The 12,756-nt window shown below is 49.2% G+C and overlaps 1 protein-coding gene across 1 annotated transcript in view; it reads left to right on the top strand.

Moving 5' to 3' along the window:
• RIMS3 (regulating synaptic membrane exocytosis 3) overlaps window positions 1-12,756 on the top strand; it is a 159,685-nt gene that overhangs the window by 141,219 nt on the left and 5,710 nt on the right. Inside the window, exon 5 of the mRNA XM_088460590.1 lies at window positions 7,282-7,383. Coding sequence (XP_088316716.1) covers window positions 7,282-7,383 — 102 coding nt within the window. The remainder of the gene's footprint in view (window positions 1-7,281; window positions 7,384-12,756) is intronic.

The raw sequence follows: 12,756 nt of genomic DNA, 5'->3' as shown, positions 1-12,756 counted from the left end.
TTGGCCCTGGAAACCCGGTGATAGGGTCTCCTGGCTGTGGCATTACACCCCGGTCGGTTTGGGTCCGGTGCTGGTTTTAAATATAGTGGGACCCCCTACGCATTATTCCCCCCTACATTTAAAACCAGCACTGGCCCTGCAGCCAGGTGCTGGTTCCTAAATTACGGGGGAACCCTACTCGTTTTTTCCCCCCGTAATTTTAGAAACCAGGACTGGCTAAGCAACCCGGGGCTGGTTATGCTTTTAGAGGGGGGGGGGGGGGGGGAGACCCTACATAATTTTTTTAAAGATTGAACCCTTTATTTACTATATACAGGCAGAAAAATACATGGATCACACTGATCTGTGTATATTTCTACCAAACTCACAGTTCACAGGCAGGTGAATTGATTTCACTAATTTTTACAGGAGTACTGTCCGTTCTCATGAGAGTTTAGAAACTCTCATCTTGGTAAATTCCCGAATCCTGTCTAGTGAAAAGTTACTGGAGTTTGGCCGATGGTGAAGTGAAGAGAGTTTGCTAACTCTCCAGAATTTTCCCGTAGCAAAGGAGATTTCTCTCCCGTGTTTGTCATTAGTAAATTTGCGAGTGGAAAAAAATGCACAAACTCTCCAGAGAATGCTAACTCGACCAAACTCAAATCTTAGTAAATTTACCCCTAAGAGTTTTGTTCTGTCAATTCTGTATTGTTGTTGTCATTTTGAAGTTTGTATCATTTTTGCCTTGTCAGTGTTTCTGTGTTTGTGCCTGGGGAGAGTGTAGTTTGTGTATTTATTTTTCTATTTGGTATGGAGGCTGCCAGGAGTAGGGCAAGAGAGGATAGGGAGGTGGAGGAGAGGGATCCAACTGGTGAAGATAGTGTGAGTGAGAAGGCAGAGGGCCTGGACTATGATTTGGGGGAAGGAGCCTCAACTTGGCAAAACTAAATCTGGCCGCAATGTCAGGTTTAACTTTGAGGAGAATTGTGTGTTAGTAAGCTCCTTGTTGTCTAACTTTGAGAAGGTATTTGGTTGCCAGACTAAACGTACATCTGCAAGAAAAAAGTGGGCCATGTGGCAGGCACCATTTGATGTGGTGAATGCTGTAGGGCATTTAAAAACACGACAAGCGCAAGTGTGTGCAGTGTTTTGACACTGTGTCAAAATGAAGATGGCCCTGGAGGAGGGTCACCTGTGGAGGTGGATTATAATGAGAATGAGGAAGGGGTCAAGAGAATTATGTTGCAGGCAGGGGCAGAACTGAAGGAAGACATTGGAGGTGGATGACTCCGGGTGCCAGCCCTGAAGGGGGCATCCCTCCCCCATTGTCCCAGCCAGCTTCCTCCAACTCCTATATAGTGCCCACAGCTGCCGCTACCCCCGCACTTTTGCCCCAGCAACAGGCACAGAGAAGTTGAGGCAGAAAACCCTTCTACCCCCCTTGCACACACTAACTGCTTGTATGCAGAGGGTGGGGCCAATATGGCTAGCTACGATCACACGATTCGCAGGATTATTCTGCAAGGGACGGGGGCCTTAGTATGTAAGGTGCTCGCTCCTGTCAGCAACCTGTAATGCACTGCTGAGCTGCAACAGAAAGAAGTATATACACGCACACCACTGCCAATTCTTGCATTTGCCCCTGGAACCAGGTCCGTCACTCTGAGAGACAGATCCTACTCCTGGAAAGTTAAGTGTAAATGGAGGTGTGAAAAATGTTTTTAATGTTATCTAGAGGGTGGTATATTTATGCAATGCGGGTGTGTATTTGTTTTTTTTTCTGGTGTGTCTTAATACTTTCTGTGGTGGGGTGGTATATTAATGTTGTGTATGTGTGGGGTGCATTCATATTATCTGTGTAAAATGTGAGTCACTGCTGATGATCTTTGCATTACATGGCGGGCACTGCGAACTCTGCATTGTATGGTGGGTACTGTAACACTATGCATTATATGAGGTTCACTGTGACACTATCTGCATTACATAGTGGGCACAGTGACTCTCTCTGCAATACATGTCAGACACTGTGCATTACTTCGCGGGCACTGCGACATTGTGCATTACGTGGTGGACACTGCAACACTCTGCATTACATGGCCGGCACTGCGACACTGCATTATATGATGGGCACTGCAATGCTCTCTACTTTATATGGCGGGCACTGCAACGCTCTCTGCATATGGTGGGCACTGATGGTCTCAGTATTTTATGTCAGGCACTGCGATGTACTCTTGTACTCTGCATTATATGGTGGTCACTGCGACATTCTCTGCATTATATTGTGGTAACTGTGAGGTTCTCTGCATTAATTGGTGGTTACTATGGAGCCTATTCGTCAAACGATAAATGGCCCGGTAACCATGCGGAAAAGCTTGTTTCCGCATATTTAAGTTACCGGGCCATTCATCATCAGGGGTCTAATAGGACCCCCTTGGTATTCATCAAACTCTGAAAACTGAACGTTTTTATGGCCTTCGATGATGAATAGGCCCCTAAATGCTTTCAGTGGTGTATGGCAGTCACTCACTATACTGCTATGAGTATTATATAGTAGTCATTAAAAATGCTCTAAATATTGTCTGGACTAAAATGCTCTCCGTATTGTCTGGCAGTTCCAATGATTGCAGATGGAATGAGCGACTTTTACATTACTGCACATGAATAATTTACTGAGGTATCACTCTGCGCATGGGTCAAATTAGCAGTCAAACGTTGCATAGATCTGCATCAATGGATGGAGAGTCAGCATGGGGTGGGGCGCTAACAACTATCTTGCCTCCGGGCGAGTGGGATGAAGTTACTCCACTGGCCGCAGGAACTGGGGTCAGGAGCTAACGTGCATGCCACAGTGCACCACATGCTTGTGTCTTCTTTTATAGACATCATAATTAAGTTCCTACCAATAGAATGGTGTTTAGAAGCTAAAATGTGTTGTTTTTTAATAGTCTAGTTATTTGGGAATTTTTCTGTTGATTTCTGTTAGTATATGAGAGAAACTGTAGTGGTCTATGTGAAAGTATCGATGTTTGGTCGACGGTCAATTTTGGTTGGCATTCGGTTTTATAGTCGATGTTGCCCCAATCAACACTTACTGTCTGCTACTGAGAGGCAGACAGCAGTGGTTCTCAGACTTGGCCGTCAGGACCCCATACAGTTCAAGTTTTCCAGGTCATCTAGGAGGTACACAGATGTAGTAATTTCTTACTGACACATTTGTCCACCACTGTTCTAAGGAGTATTTCTACTTCAGGGTCCATAGGGGGTCCACAGGGTTGACCTTGGGGTTATAGCTGGATCAGGATCCATGGGCACCACACAGTTAAGCTTTTAGCTCCCAGGATGCACTTGGGTCCTCCCCTATACCCCGCCCCCGAGCCACAGGCACCCCAGTGTAAGTTGGTACCCGGCCGGAGTCGGTCACCGCACAGGGGGGCTGCAGGAGCAGCCCCCAGAAGCTTTTTATTTTAAGTTAGATTTTATTTATTTTAATCTCTTTTTACTACAGACGGCAGCGAAGGGCTGTCTAAACAGACGCCCACGCTGCCGCTCTGATCCCCGACTGGCGCCGCGACGCCAGTACTGATCTGGGGATCGCGGCGGGAGGACAGAGTCCGTACTAGCCGGACTCTGTCTACCTCCCAGGACTGCTGCCGGAGTCGCCGGGGATTCAGGTAAGCCGCGGAGGCTGCTGGCAGTGGCGGTGGGCCCCCCCCCCATAACCCGTGGGACCACTAGACCACCAGGGATAACAGGCAAGCGGGAAGCCAGCATCCCTGGGGTCATGGCCAGCCAGGGGAGGAAGCCTTCCCTGTTCAGCGGCTCCTCCCCTCAGCTCAGCGCGCCTTTCAGCACGCAGTCTGGCGTCGCTGAGCTGCAGTTTCACGGCCACTCCTCCTCTGAGGTCTCTGGGGGCCATTTTCTCACAGTGGCAACGCAGATCTCAGGGAGCAAGCGGACCGGTCCCCCTGTGTACCTCTCCCCTGATTTAAGGACAGCGTACACAGCACTATAGCCCTCCCAGACACTGAATCTGGGAGGTTGATTGTAGTGGAAAGGTGCAGTGAGTATAACTTCTCTGCATGGTATGTGACTTTTGCTAGTGCTGCCTGTCTGTGCTTATTTTCCGCTTACTGTCAGCTTATACCTGTCCCTTTACTTCTCCTACGAGCCCTACAGGTGTGTGGGGGAAGGGTGTTTCTACTGACCTCACTTATATAGATCACGTATTTGTGAGGTTCGTCACATACAGTTGTGTGCGACACAGTGCCATATTGTGGGCTGTTGTTCAACACACCGGTGAGTGCGTTTACTTCTGCCCTGTTGCCAGATATATAATATATTCTGTCATGTCAGACGAGGAGGTTGAGCGCTCAGTGGCTCCGGCGTTGGCCTCTTGCGGACGCTGTTCTGCAGGAGTGAATAGGGAGGATTTGTCACAGGATGGCCTGTGTAGTCGGTGCCAGGTGGCTCCTGGCCCATCCAGACCTTCTGTGACGCAGGAACCACTGTGGGCGATGTTTTCTCAAGTGCTGGTGTCTATTGCGGACAGTCTGTCGGTCCCGACTGCTCTCCCTGCTAGGGCGTTACCCCAGCCGACCATCCCCCATTCCCCGGGTGTCCCGCAGTTATTGCGGAGTCCTCCTGGGTCTCAGTCTGTGGGTCCCTATGCGGGGTTGCCTATGTATATACAGGCTTCCCCTGTGCCGCAGCAGCCTGCGGTACCTTTTCAGGCCCCTATGGCGACTCCTCCACCCTGGGTGGATGTGTTCTCCAACTCCGTGCAAAATTTGGCGGCCGCATCCACGGCTTTTCAGTCAATGTTGCAGACTGACATGCCTTCTAGGGTTTCAAAACGCCCACTCATGGCGCGGGCGGCTCAGGTATCGGACTCAGAGGGTTCAGATGATGGGGAGGTCCCTGATGACACTGACTCTGACGCCTCAGTCCAGGAAATGGATACCAAGTCGTCCATTAATGTGCGAGCACTGGTTAGGGCGGTGCGAGCCATTCTTCTTATAGAGGATGAGGCACCAGCTCCTAAGTCGAAGTATCCTAGTTTAAAAAAAACTAAGGTGGCTTCTGCGGTGTTTCCCCTGTCGGATCAGTTGACGGATCATATGGCGGTAGTAAGAGATTCCTTCCTCAGAAGCGGTTGGCTTCTAATTATCCCTTCCCTGAGGCACATTGTAAAAAATGGGAAACTCCACCGGCGGTGGATTCCCATGTCACCCGTTTAATAAGGAGCTCTACTTTGCCATTACCGTCTATATCCTCGCTGAAGGATCCCACGGACAGGAAAGTTGAGACTTGCTTAAAGTCTATTTACTCCCTCTCCGGGGCGGTGGCCCGACCGTCCATGGCCATCTCCTTTCAATGGGGAATTACTATTTGGTCTGGACTTGGACAAAATAGTGGATACCCTGGCTAAATCCAAGTCGGCTTTCCTCCCTTCGGCGGCACTGCCTGCTAAGGTTCGGAGTTCGGCTTTTCGTTCCTTTCGGGTTCAGGGTAAGGCAAAAGGTCAGTCCTTCTCGAGACAGTTGGCGAGTAAGACTGCCTCTAAACCCAAGAAGCACGCCTGGAGTGCTCGGCGCACTTCTTCCAAGCAGGAAGATAAACCTGCGGCCTGATGGGACGGGCCTCCCTCTGGGGGACCTCAGAGTGGGAGGCAGACTTCTTCGATTTGCCCAGTGCTGGCACAATACCACCACGGATGCCTGGGTTCGAGAAGTGGTCTCCCAGGGGTATGCCCTGTCTTTTCGGCACAGACCACCCCACCAGTTTTTCTGCACGAGTCCTTCTCTAGAATTTATGTGGACCGGACGGCTTCGGTTAGGAAGTCTGATTCCTTGTTTATCCTCTTTGGTTTTCACAAGAGGGGTTGGCCTGCCAACAAACGTTAGCCCGTTGGCTTCGTTCCGTTATTTGTGAGGCTTATGCACAGGAGGGTTTACCTGTGCCAGCCTCTGTTAAGGCTCATTCCACTCGTTCTGTGGGTCCCTCTTGGGCTGCTAGACGTGGCGCCTCTGCTGTTCAGCTGTGTAAGGCGGCCACTTGGTCTTCAATTCAAACGTTTTTGAGGTTCTATGCGTTTGACACCTTCGCCTCTCAGGATGCATTCTTTGGGCGCCGGGTGCTCCTTTCAGCACAGGAGCGTCCCCGCCCTTAGTTGAACTGCTTTGGGACATCCCCAAGGTCAACCCTGTGGACCCCCTATGGACCCTGAAGTAGAAAACAAGAGATATGGTAACAACTTACCTTTGTTATATCTGTTTCTATGAAGTCCATAGGGTCCACAGGGCGCCCGCCCTGACGCACCTGGCTTCATATGGGCTGTGTGGCTGGTTACCGGTTTTCCGTCTCCCATTTCTGTGAGTATGGTTTCTTGTGTGTTCCAGTCTTCCTTCTCTCTGTTCCATATTCTCCTCCGGCCTAGGCTGCTTACCAACTGAGGTGCCTGTGGCTCGGGGGCGGGGTATAGGGGAGGACCCAAGTGCATCCTGGGAGCTAAAAGCTTAACTGTGTGGTGCCCATGGATCCTGATCCAGCTATAACCCCAAGGTCAACCCTGTGGACCCTATGGACTTCGTAGAAACAGAGATAACAAAGGTAAGTTCTTACCATATCTCTTGTTATTTACTAAACATGTAGATGTTTTTGGTAGTTTTTCCAAATCCCAGTGATCTGTGCAGGACTTCACCTCCGGATCTGCTTCTGTATAGGGGTTTCAAATCATACGGATATTGTCGTTGGCTTTTAAATGACAGCCAAATCCGATGCATAGTGAATGCTGTTTTTTTAGACTGCAAATTAACGCAAATAATCGCCGATACCGCTCTGTTTTGTAATAGATACAAACTGTAAATCTACCCCATAGTCTTAGTATTGTAGCAAATAGAGAGGTCTCGGCCTGCACTTGTAACATAACATGCAGGTTACAGTCAAGCACAATGGTCAGTCAGTAATAGTCACAGTGAATGACCACTGCACCCACCAGCATCAAAATTGGTAAATGTTCCATTGTCTGCATTTCTCTGCACCCAAAAAAATATGGAATCCACTGGATTCCTGTATGTATCCAACCTGGTGTAGATCTATAGCATGTAGTGCTCAGATAAATATGAAAGGTTACCAATTGGCTACCATAAGAGAGTAATTTATTGTTACTTATGATTTATGTTCCAGACCCAAACCAAATGCACCACCTGAACTTGTAGCAGTTTGTTAAAATTAACAATATTAGTCTGACTTTGATTTAGATGTAATGTTGCTGTTAAGTAAAACAAATCTTTTGTTTTCCAGGGGATGTGAACATCGGGATGGTAGACCGGAATGGTCAGCTTGAGGTTGAAGTAATCCAAGCACGGGGTCTTACTCCAAAACCCAGCTCCAGAACAGTTCCAGGTAAATTGAATCATCATGTCCGAAGAAGTGTAAGTGATTGCATGTGATAGTGCTTCACATTTGATGGAAGCTCTAGGGGTCAGGACCCTTATCTACCTGTCTGTCTCACACTGCAACCTAGTATGTTCTTAGTTTTGTGGTTGATTTTCTGTACTCACTGTCTGGCGCTGCAGTTTTGTGTCATCTTATAAATGATGATGATGATCTTCCATGAATCTCCTGGCTTGTGTTTGGGGCAGTATTGTCTCCAAGCTCTGCACTGTGTAAAAGGATAGAAAATGATTATCTTAGTTGAAGGAAACTATCATATTATTTATTTTTTATTACACTTTTTATGCATAATGTTATATTTTTTCAATTATAAATCAGTTAACTCAAACTAATAGTGAAGACACGTGTAGTGATGTCATGACATCACTACAATCTGTATTCACCTACCTGCCAGACACCAATCCCTTATTTCAATACAGAGCAGTAATCATATTTTGCTGCTCTTTATTGTATCACAATAATGGCACCTGTGAGGATGCAGACAGGAGAAGAACCCATGTTGATTGCTCCACTCTGCCTTGTATCTCCCACTGGAGAGTCACAGGTTGCCTAATATGATGCAACAATGCTAGGAAACCAGGTTCTCAAGATCTCAAGATGTTGTGGAATTATGTCCCAGCTGGAGGACTACAGTGGCATTAAAAAGTTTTTGCCCCCTTCCTGTTTCCTTCAATAAATTAAGTTGTCTTGATCCCTACTGTCTGGACCCATCAAAATCGGCATGTGTCTGTGGGCACGGGAACTGGACCACTGGGCTATAGATGAAGCTGGAGTGAGTGTTGCTGGAGTAGACTCTGGGGTGACTAAGCAAGTAGGTAACCAGACTAGAAGTCTGTAATACTAGAACCTGGACTGGAACCAGTGAGAAGTCCAAACTGGAATCGGTGGATGCTGGGCTGGGACTGGCTTTGCTTCTGACTGGGCGGGACCATAATGCACTTGACCAGGCTGGGAACGGTAATGCGGGCTACTGAACACCAGACTTGGACTAGTGACACTTGAATTGAACACCCGACTGGAACCAGTGGTACAAGACAAGTAACAGTAATGCTGGGAGCCGAGCTAGGATCAATAAACGTAGTAGAATCTCAGGACACTTGAAGACTGCGTCTGTATATTTAGTGCTTATACTGGGGCAGAAAGCTGAAGAAATAAATACACTGTAACAGTAATATGTGCTTGCTGCAGATATAGGCTGGAGATGTCAGGAGAACAATGTGCTTGCAGCACAGAATGGAAATGATAATGTCCTTTAGAATGAACATACAGTAGTAGGCTGGAACTAGCACACAAAGCAGATAGATAAATTGCTTGAAGGAATATCAGAGGTAACTGCACACAGTAATCCATGAAATCTGCAGTAGAACGAAGGGTGCACTACATACTTGCCTACTCTACTGGAACCTGTGGGAGGCTCACGATTTTTAGGGTAACCCCCCGCACCTAGAAGAGTAGGCACTTCTCCCGCATCCCGCCCACATCCTAGTTAAGTGGGCAGAATGGGGAGAATTCCACGAGTAGAGGGCGGGTCTAATGACGCGATTCTATGAGAATCGCCTTATTTGGCCTCGCTCCTTAGTTAAATGTTCAGGATTCGCTGCAATGCGGGGGCAGGGATTAATGTCGCTGATTGTTGGTCCCGCCCCTGCATCTCCTTTCCGGGCAACTCCCGAAGAGGATAATCTAAAAGTCAGTAAGTCTGGTGCACTACTCCAGAGAGTAGAATGCAACTGGTTAAAACCTCTGCAGGACTTGAAAACAACAGGCAGGAGCACACTGGAGGTAGATAGGTGAGGCTCACATTGTGGAAGCACAATCAGGAGAGAAAGCCAGATGCAGGCATATAAACAAGACTGTAGAATTCAGGGGCAGATTCCAGCAGGCTAAGAACTTGAGCACACTGAAGAGTCTTGTAATCAGTGAAGTGCAGCTGGAAGCAGTTCTGAGGTTGAGATACAGGAATAACGGCAGAAAATCGTAGATTCAAATACTGAGGCTTAAGGGCCCATACATTTGCAATGAATTGTAGCAATCCTGCGTTTCTGAGATGGTGGATTGGAGGATCGGCAAAATTATACTTGCCTATTTTCCCGGAAGTTCACACCCCCGGAGCACTTCTCCCGTATCCGGGAAGCAAACGGGAAGCCGACTGCCTAAATACCGGCAGCCGGCTTCCCGACTGTCTTATGGGTGAAATGCCGGGCGTCTAGATGTAGACACCGGCATTTCCCCAACGCCGGGAGACCGGCGCCCGGCATCACGATCGTAGTGATGCCGGTCGCCGCAAGCGGACAGCCGCAGGGGGGGGGGGGGGTTAGGTTTAGGGCTCCCGGGGGGGACTTAGGGTTAGGCACCCCCCCTGGGGGACTTAGGTTTAGGCAGCGGGGAAGGGGGTGGTTAGGGTTAGGCACCCCTAAGGAGGGTTAGGGGGGTTAGGTTAGTGGATACTTACCTAACCATGATCGGGATTTCCAGCGCTGTCGGGCTTCCGCTGCGTCGCACTCTGCTCCTGTCGGGCTGCCGCTGACGGGAATCTGCCTGCCGTATTTCATACCAATTCCCAGTATCCTGGCCCCGATTCAGAGCCGGACGCTCTGAAAGAGCGCTCGCTCTGAATCAGGACGGTTTTTTTTTTTGGAGCGGCCTCCCGGCCCTCCCACCCATAGCTGTGGGTGAGCGGCCAGGATGATGGTCGTGATGGTCAAGACCATCATGACCATCTGACTTGCGACGAGACCCTTGTGGGAGGGTCTCGTGGCCGCAAGCTCCAGAGAGCTTCTGGCTCTAATAGAGCCGGAAGTTCTCCCACTGACATCACTGGTGATGTCAGCGGGGCCACCCACAAACGGCAGGCGTTCGCATGGGAATGCCTCCGTTTGTGAAAATACACCCCCACCACGCCTACGAAAAGGGGCGAAATGTCGATCAACACCGACAGCCACCCCTTTTGTAGTGAGCCATGGAGCGAGTGCTTCTTGCACTGGGGCTCGCGCACGCTGCACGTGCGTACTGGGCCACCATCGACCCACTTGCGAGTGCTATGCGCTTGCGAGCGGGTCTGAATCAGGCCCCCTGCCCACTTCCTAGAGAAGTGGGCAAGATACGGAGAAACTTACCTGCAATCGTCGGATCCGAGGAGGAGGAGGTGGGGCCTAATGACTTAATTCTATGATAATCGCGTCATTGGGTTCTGAATCGCGGGGCCTAATTATGTGAATCGCACGTCCCCATCACCTCCCATCTGCTTCCTCTCTCCAGGGTCTGCTCCCGCAGAGGAGATCATAAAAGGTAGGCAAGTATGGGTGAAATCCAACATGTTGGATTTCACAGATTTGCCGATCACAGTCAAACTATGATCGTGATTTGCAAATCTGTGAAATTTAACATGTATAAATTCACCAATCCTCCGATGGATCACGGAACATCGATGGCCGCCGGTCAGCCTTTCCAACCAGCAGATCAGCGTTTCCGATTCCATCGCAGGATCGCGCAAACTGTCGGTAAGTATATGGGGTCCTTTACGTGAGAACATGCACAGGAATTATATAATCTGTAGCCTGGGAAAGCTCAGCAGTGCTGATACTTTTTCGGAACTTGATGAATAACCCTGACACTGATACTGAGACACTGTAATCAGACTAGGAATTCCACACTTACTGCTAAACTGGAATTCAGCAATGTGACTTGTTGCTCTGCTAGTGAACTGCTGCAGATCACAGATTGGCTGACAGAGTTCAGACACAGGCCCTCATTCAGAGCCGTACGCTCTGAGCAGAGCGCACGCTCTGAATGAGGGCCGGGCTCCATTTTCATGGAGCGTCCTCCTGGACACTCGTATAGCTGTGGGTCACCACCCACAGGCTATACGAGCGTGCTTTGTGATGGCCGCGATGGTCGAGACCATCGCGACCATCGAAATTGCGAGCCGGAGCCTGCGGTTGAGGTTTTCAACCGCAAGCTCCGGAGTGATTTTGGCTCTATCAGAGCCAAAATCACTCCCACTGACATCACTAGTGATGTCAGTGGGCCGGCTTCTGACGGGAGGCGTTCCCGTGGGAACGCCCCCGTCAGGGAGGCACGCCCCCGGCACGCCCACCAATGGGGGCGTGCTGTCAATCAACATTGACAGCACGCCCCCTTTGATCGGACACAACGAGCGAAGGACTTTCCTTCGCTCGTCGCGTCTGGCGCATGCGCACGACGGAGCTCCCTCCGTCGTGCGCATGCTCAGTGCATAACATCGACCCACTTGCGAGCGGACAGCCGCTCGCGAGTGGGTCTGAATCAGGCCCACAGTTCCATAATACAAATACAACTAGAAAACCTGACCTGCAGGACAGGTAAGTGATTAAACACATTTGAAAGTCCAGTTTATGACAAAAATTATCATTTAAAAACTGTATTTTGTGTTTACTCTGACTGTCTTGGTCTTATATTCCATTTTGTTTGAAGATTTAAACAATTAAGTGTGACAAATGTGCAAAAATATAATAAATCAGGAAGGGGCAAAAACTTTTTCACGCCACTGTAAATTGCATTCCTTGTCTGGGCATGTGCCTACATGTGTGTAAGAATTACATTGATGGCAAGTTGCTGCCCCAGAAGACCTAATTATTAGTATTCTGTCATTATTCATTCATGTTTGTATCCACTGTCGCTCTGGAACTCACTTCCCTGCCCAGTCAGACTCTCTACCAGAGACAGGCTGAGGTCTTCGCTGCCTCCTCCCTCCACCGCGGGTTTACGATCGCCCCCCCCCGGGTGTACGATCTGGCCCGACCCCCCTCCTTCTGGCCGGCGCATCTCCTTACCCCGGCTCACCTGTTTTCGACCGGTGAATCCGGGTCACATGTTTGCAGTGCCCCAGAGCTCTTAGCTCCGTGGCTCGGCAGTACAGACACAGTAGGGAGGGATCTGAATAGATCCTTCTGCTGTGGCTGCCTTGTAAATCTTCGCAGGCTGCCGTGTAAACAGCAGCCTGTGAAGATTATTGGGGCTGAACGCCAAGTAAGTGAAAATGTTAATTTTCACATGCTTTAGTGAAAAATAAGCGATGATGAATAGGCCCCTGACACTGTTTGCTCGCCCATATGTTGGATTCTTGGTCATTGAGGTACTGTAGTAATTCCCACATGCGACTCACTATAGCATGCTCCTGCCAGCTTCAGCGAGTTTCCCTACCTTTGCCTGTTATCTCATCTTCCCTGTCTGTAGTGTTCCAGTAATTATCATTAGAGGGGGGACTACTGGTATCCACATTATAGGATATTTGCCTACTTTTGAAAAAGCATTTCAGGGAGATTGTGAAAGCAGCACCTATGA

This window comes from Taudactylus pleione, unplaced genomic scaffold, assembly GCF_031769625.1.
Source record: "Taudactylus pleione unplaced genomic scaffold, aTauple2 ptg000007l, whole genome shotgun sequence".
Classification (NCBI taxonomy): Eukaryota; Metazoa; Chordata; class Amphibia; order Anura; family Myobatrachidae; genus Taudactylus; species Taudactylus pleione.
Note: the sequence above shows the minus strand (reverse complement) of the source record. Positions and strands in the feature narration are given on the sequence as shown.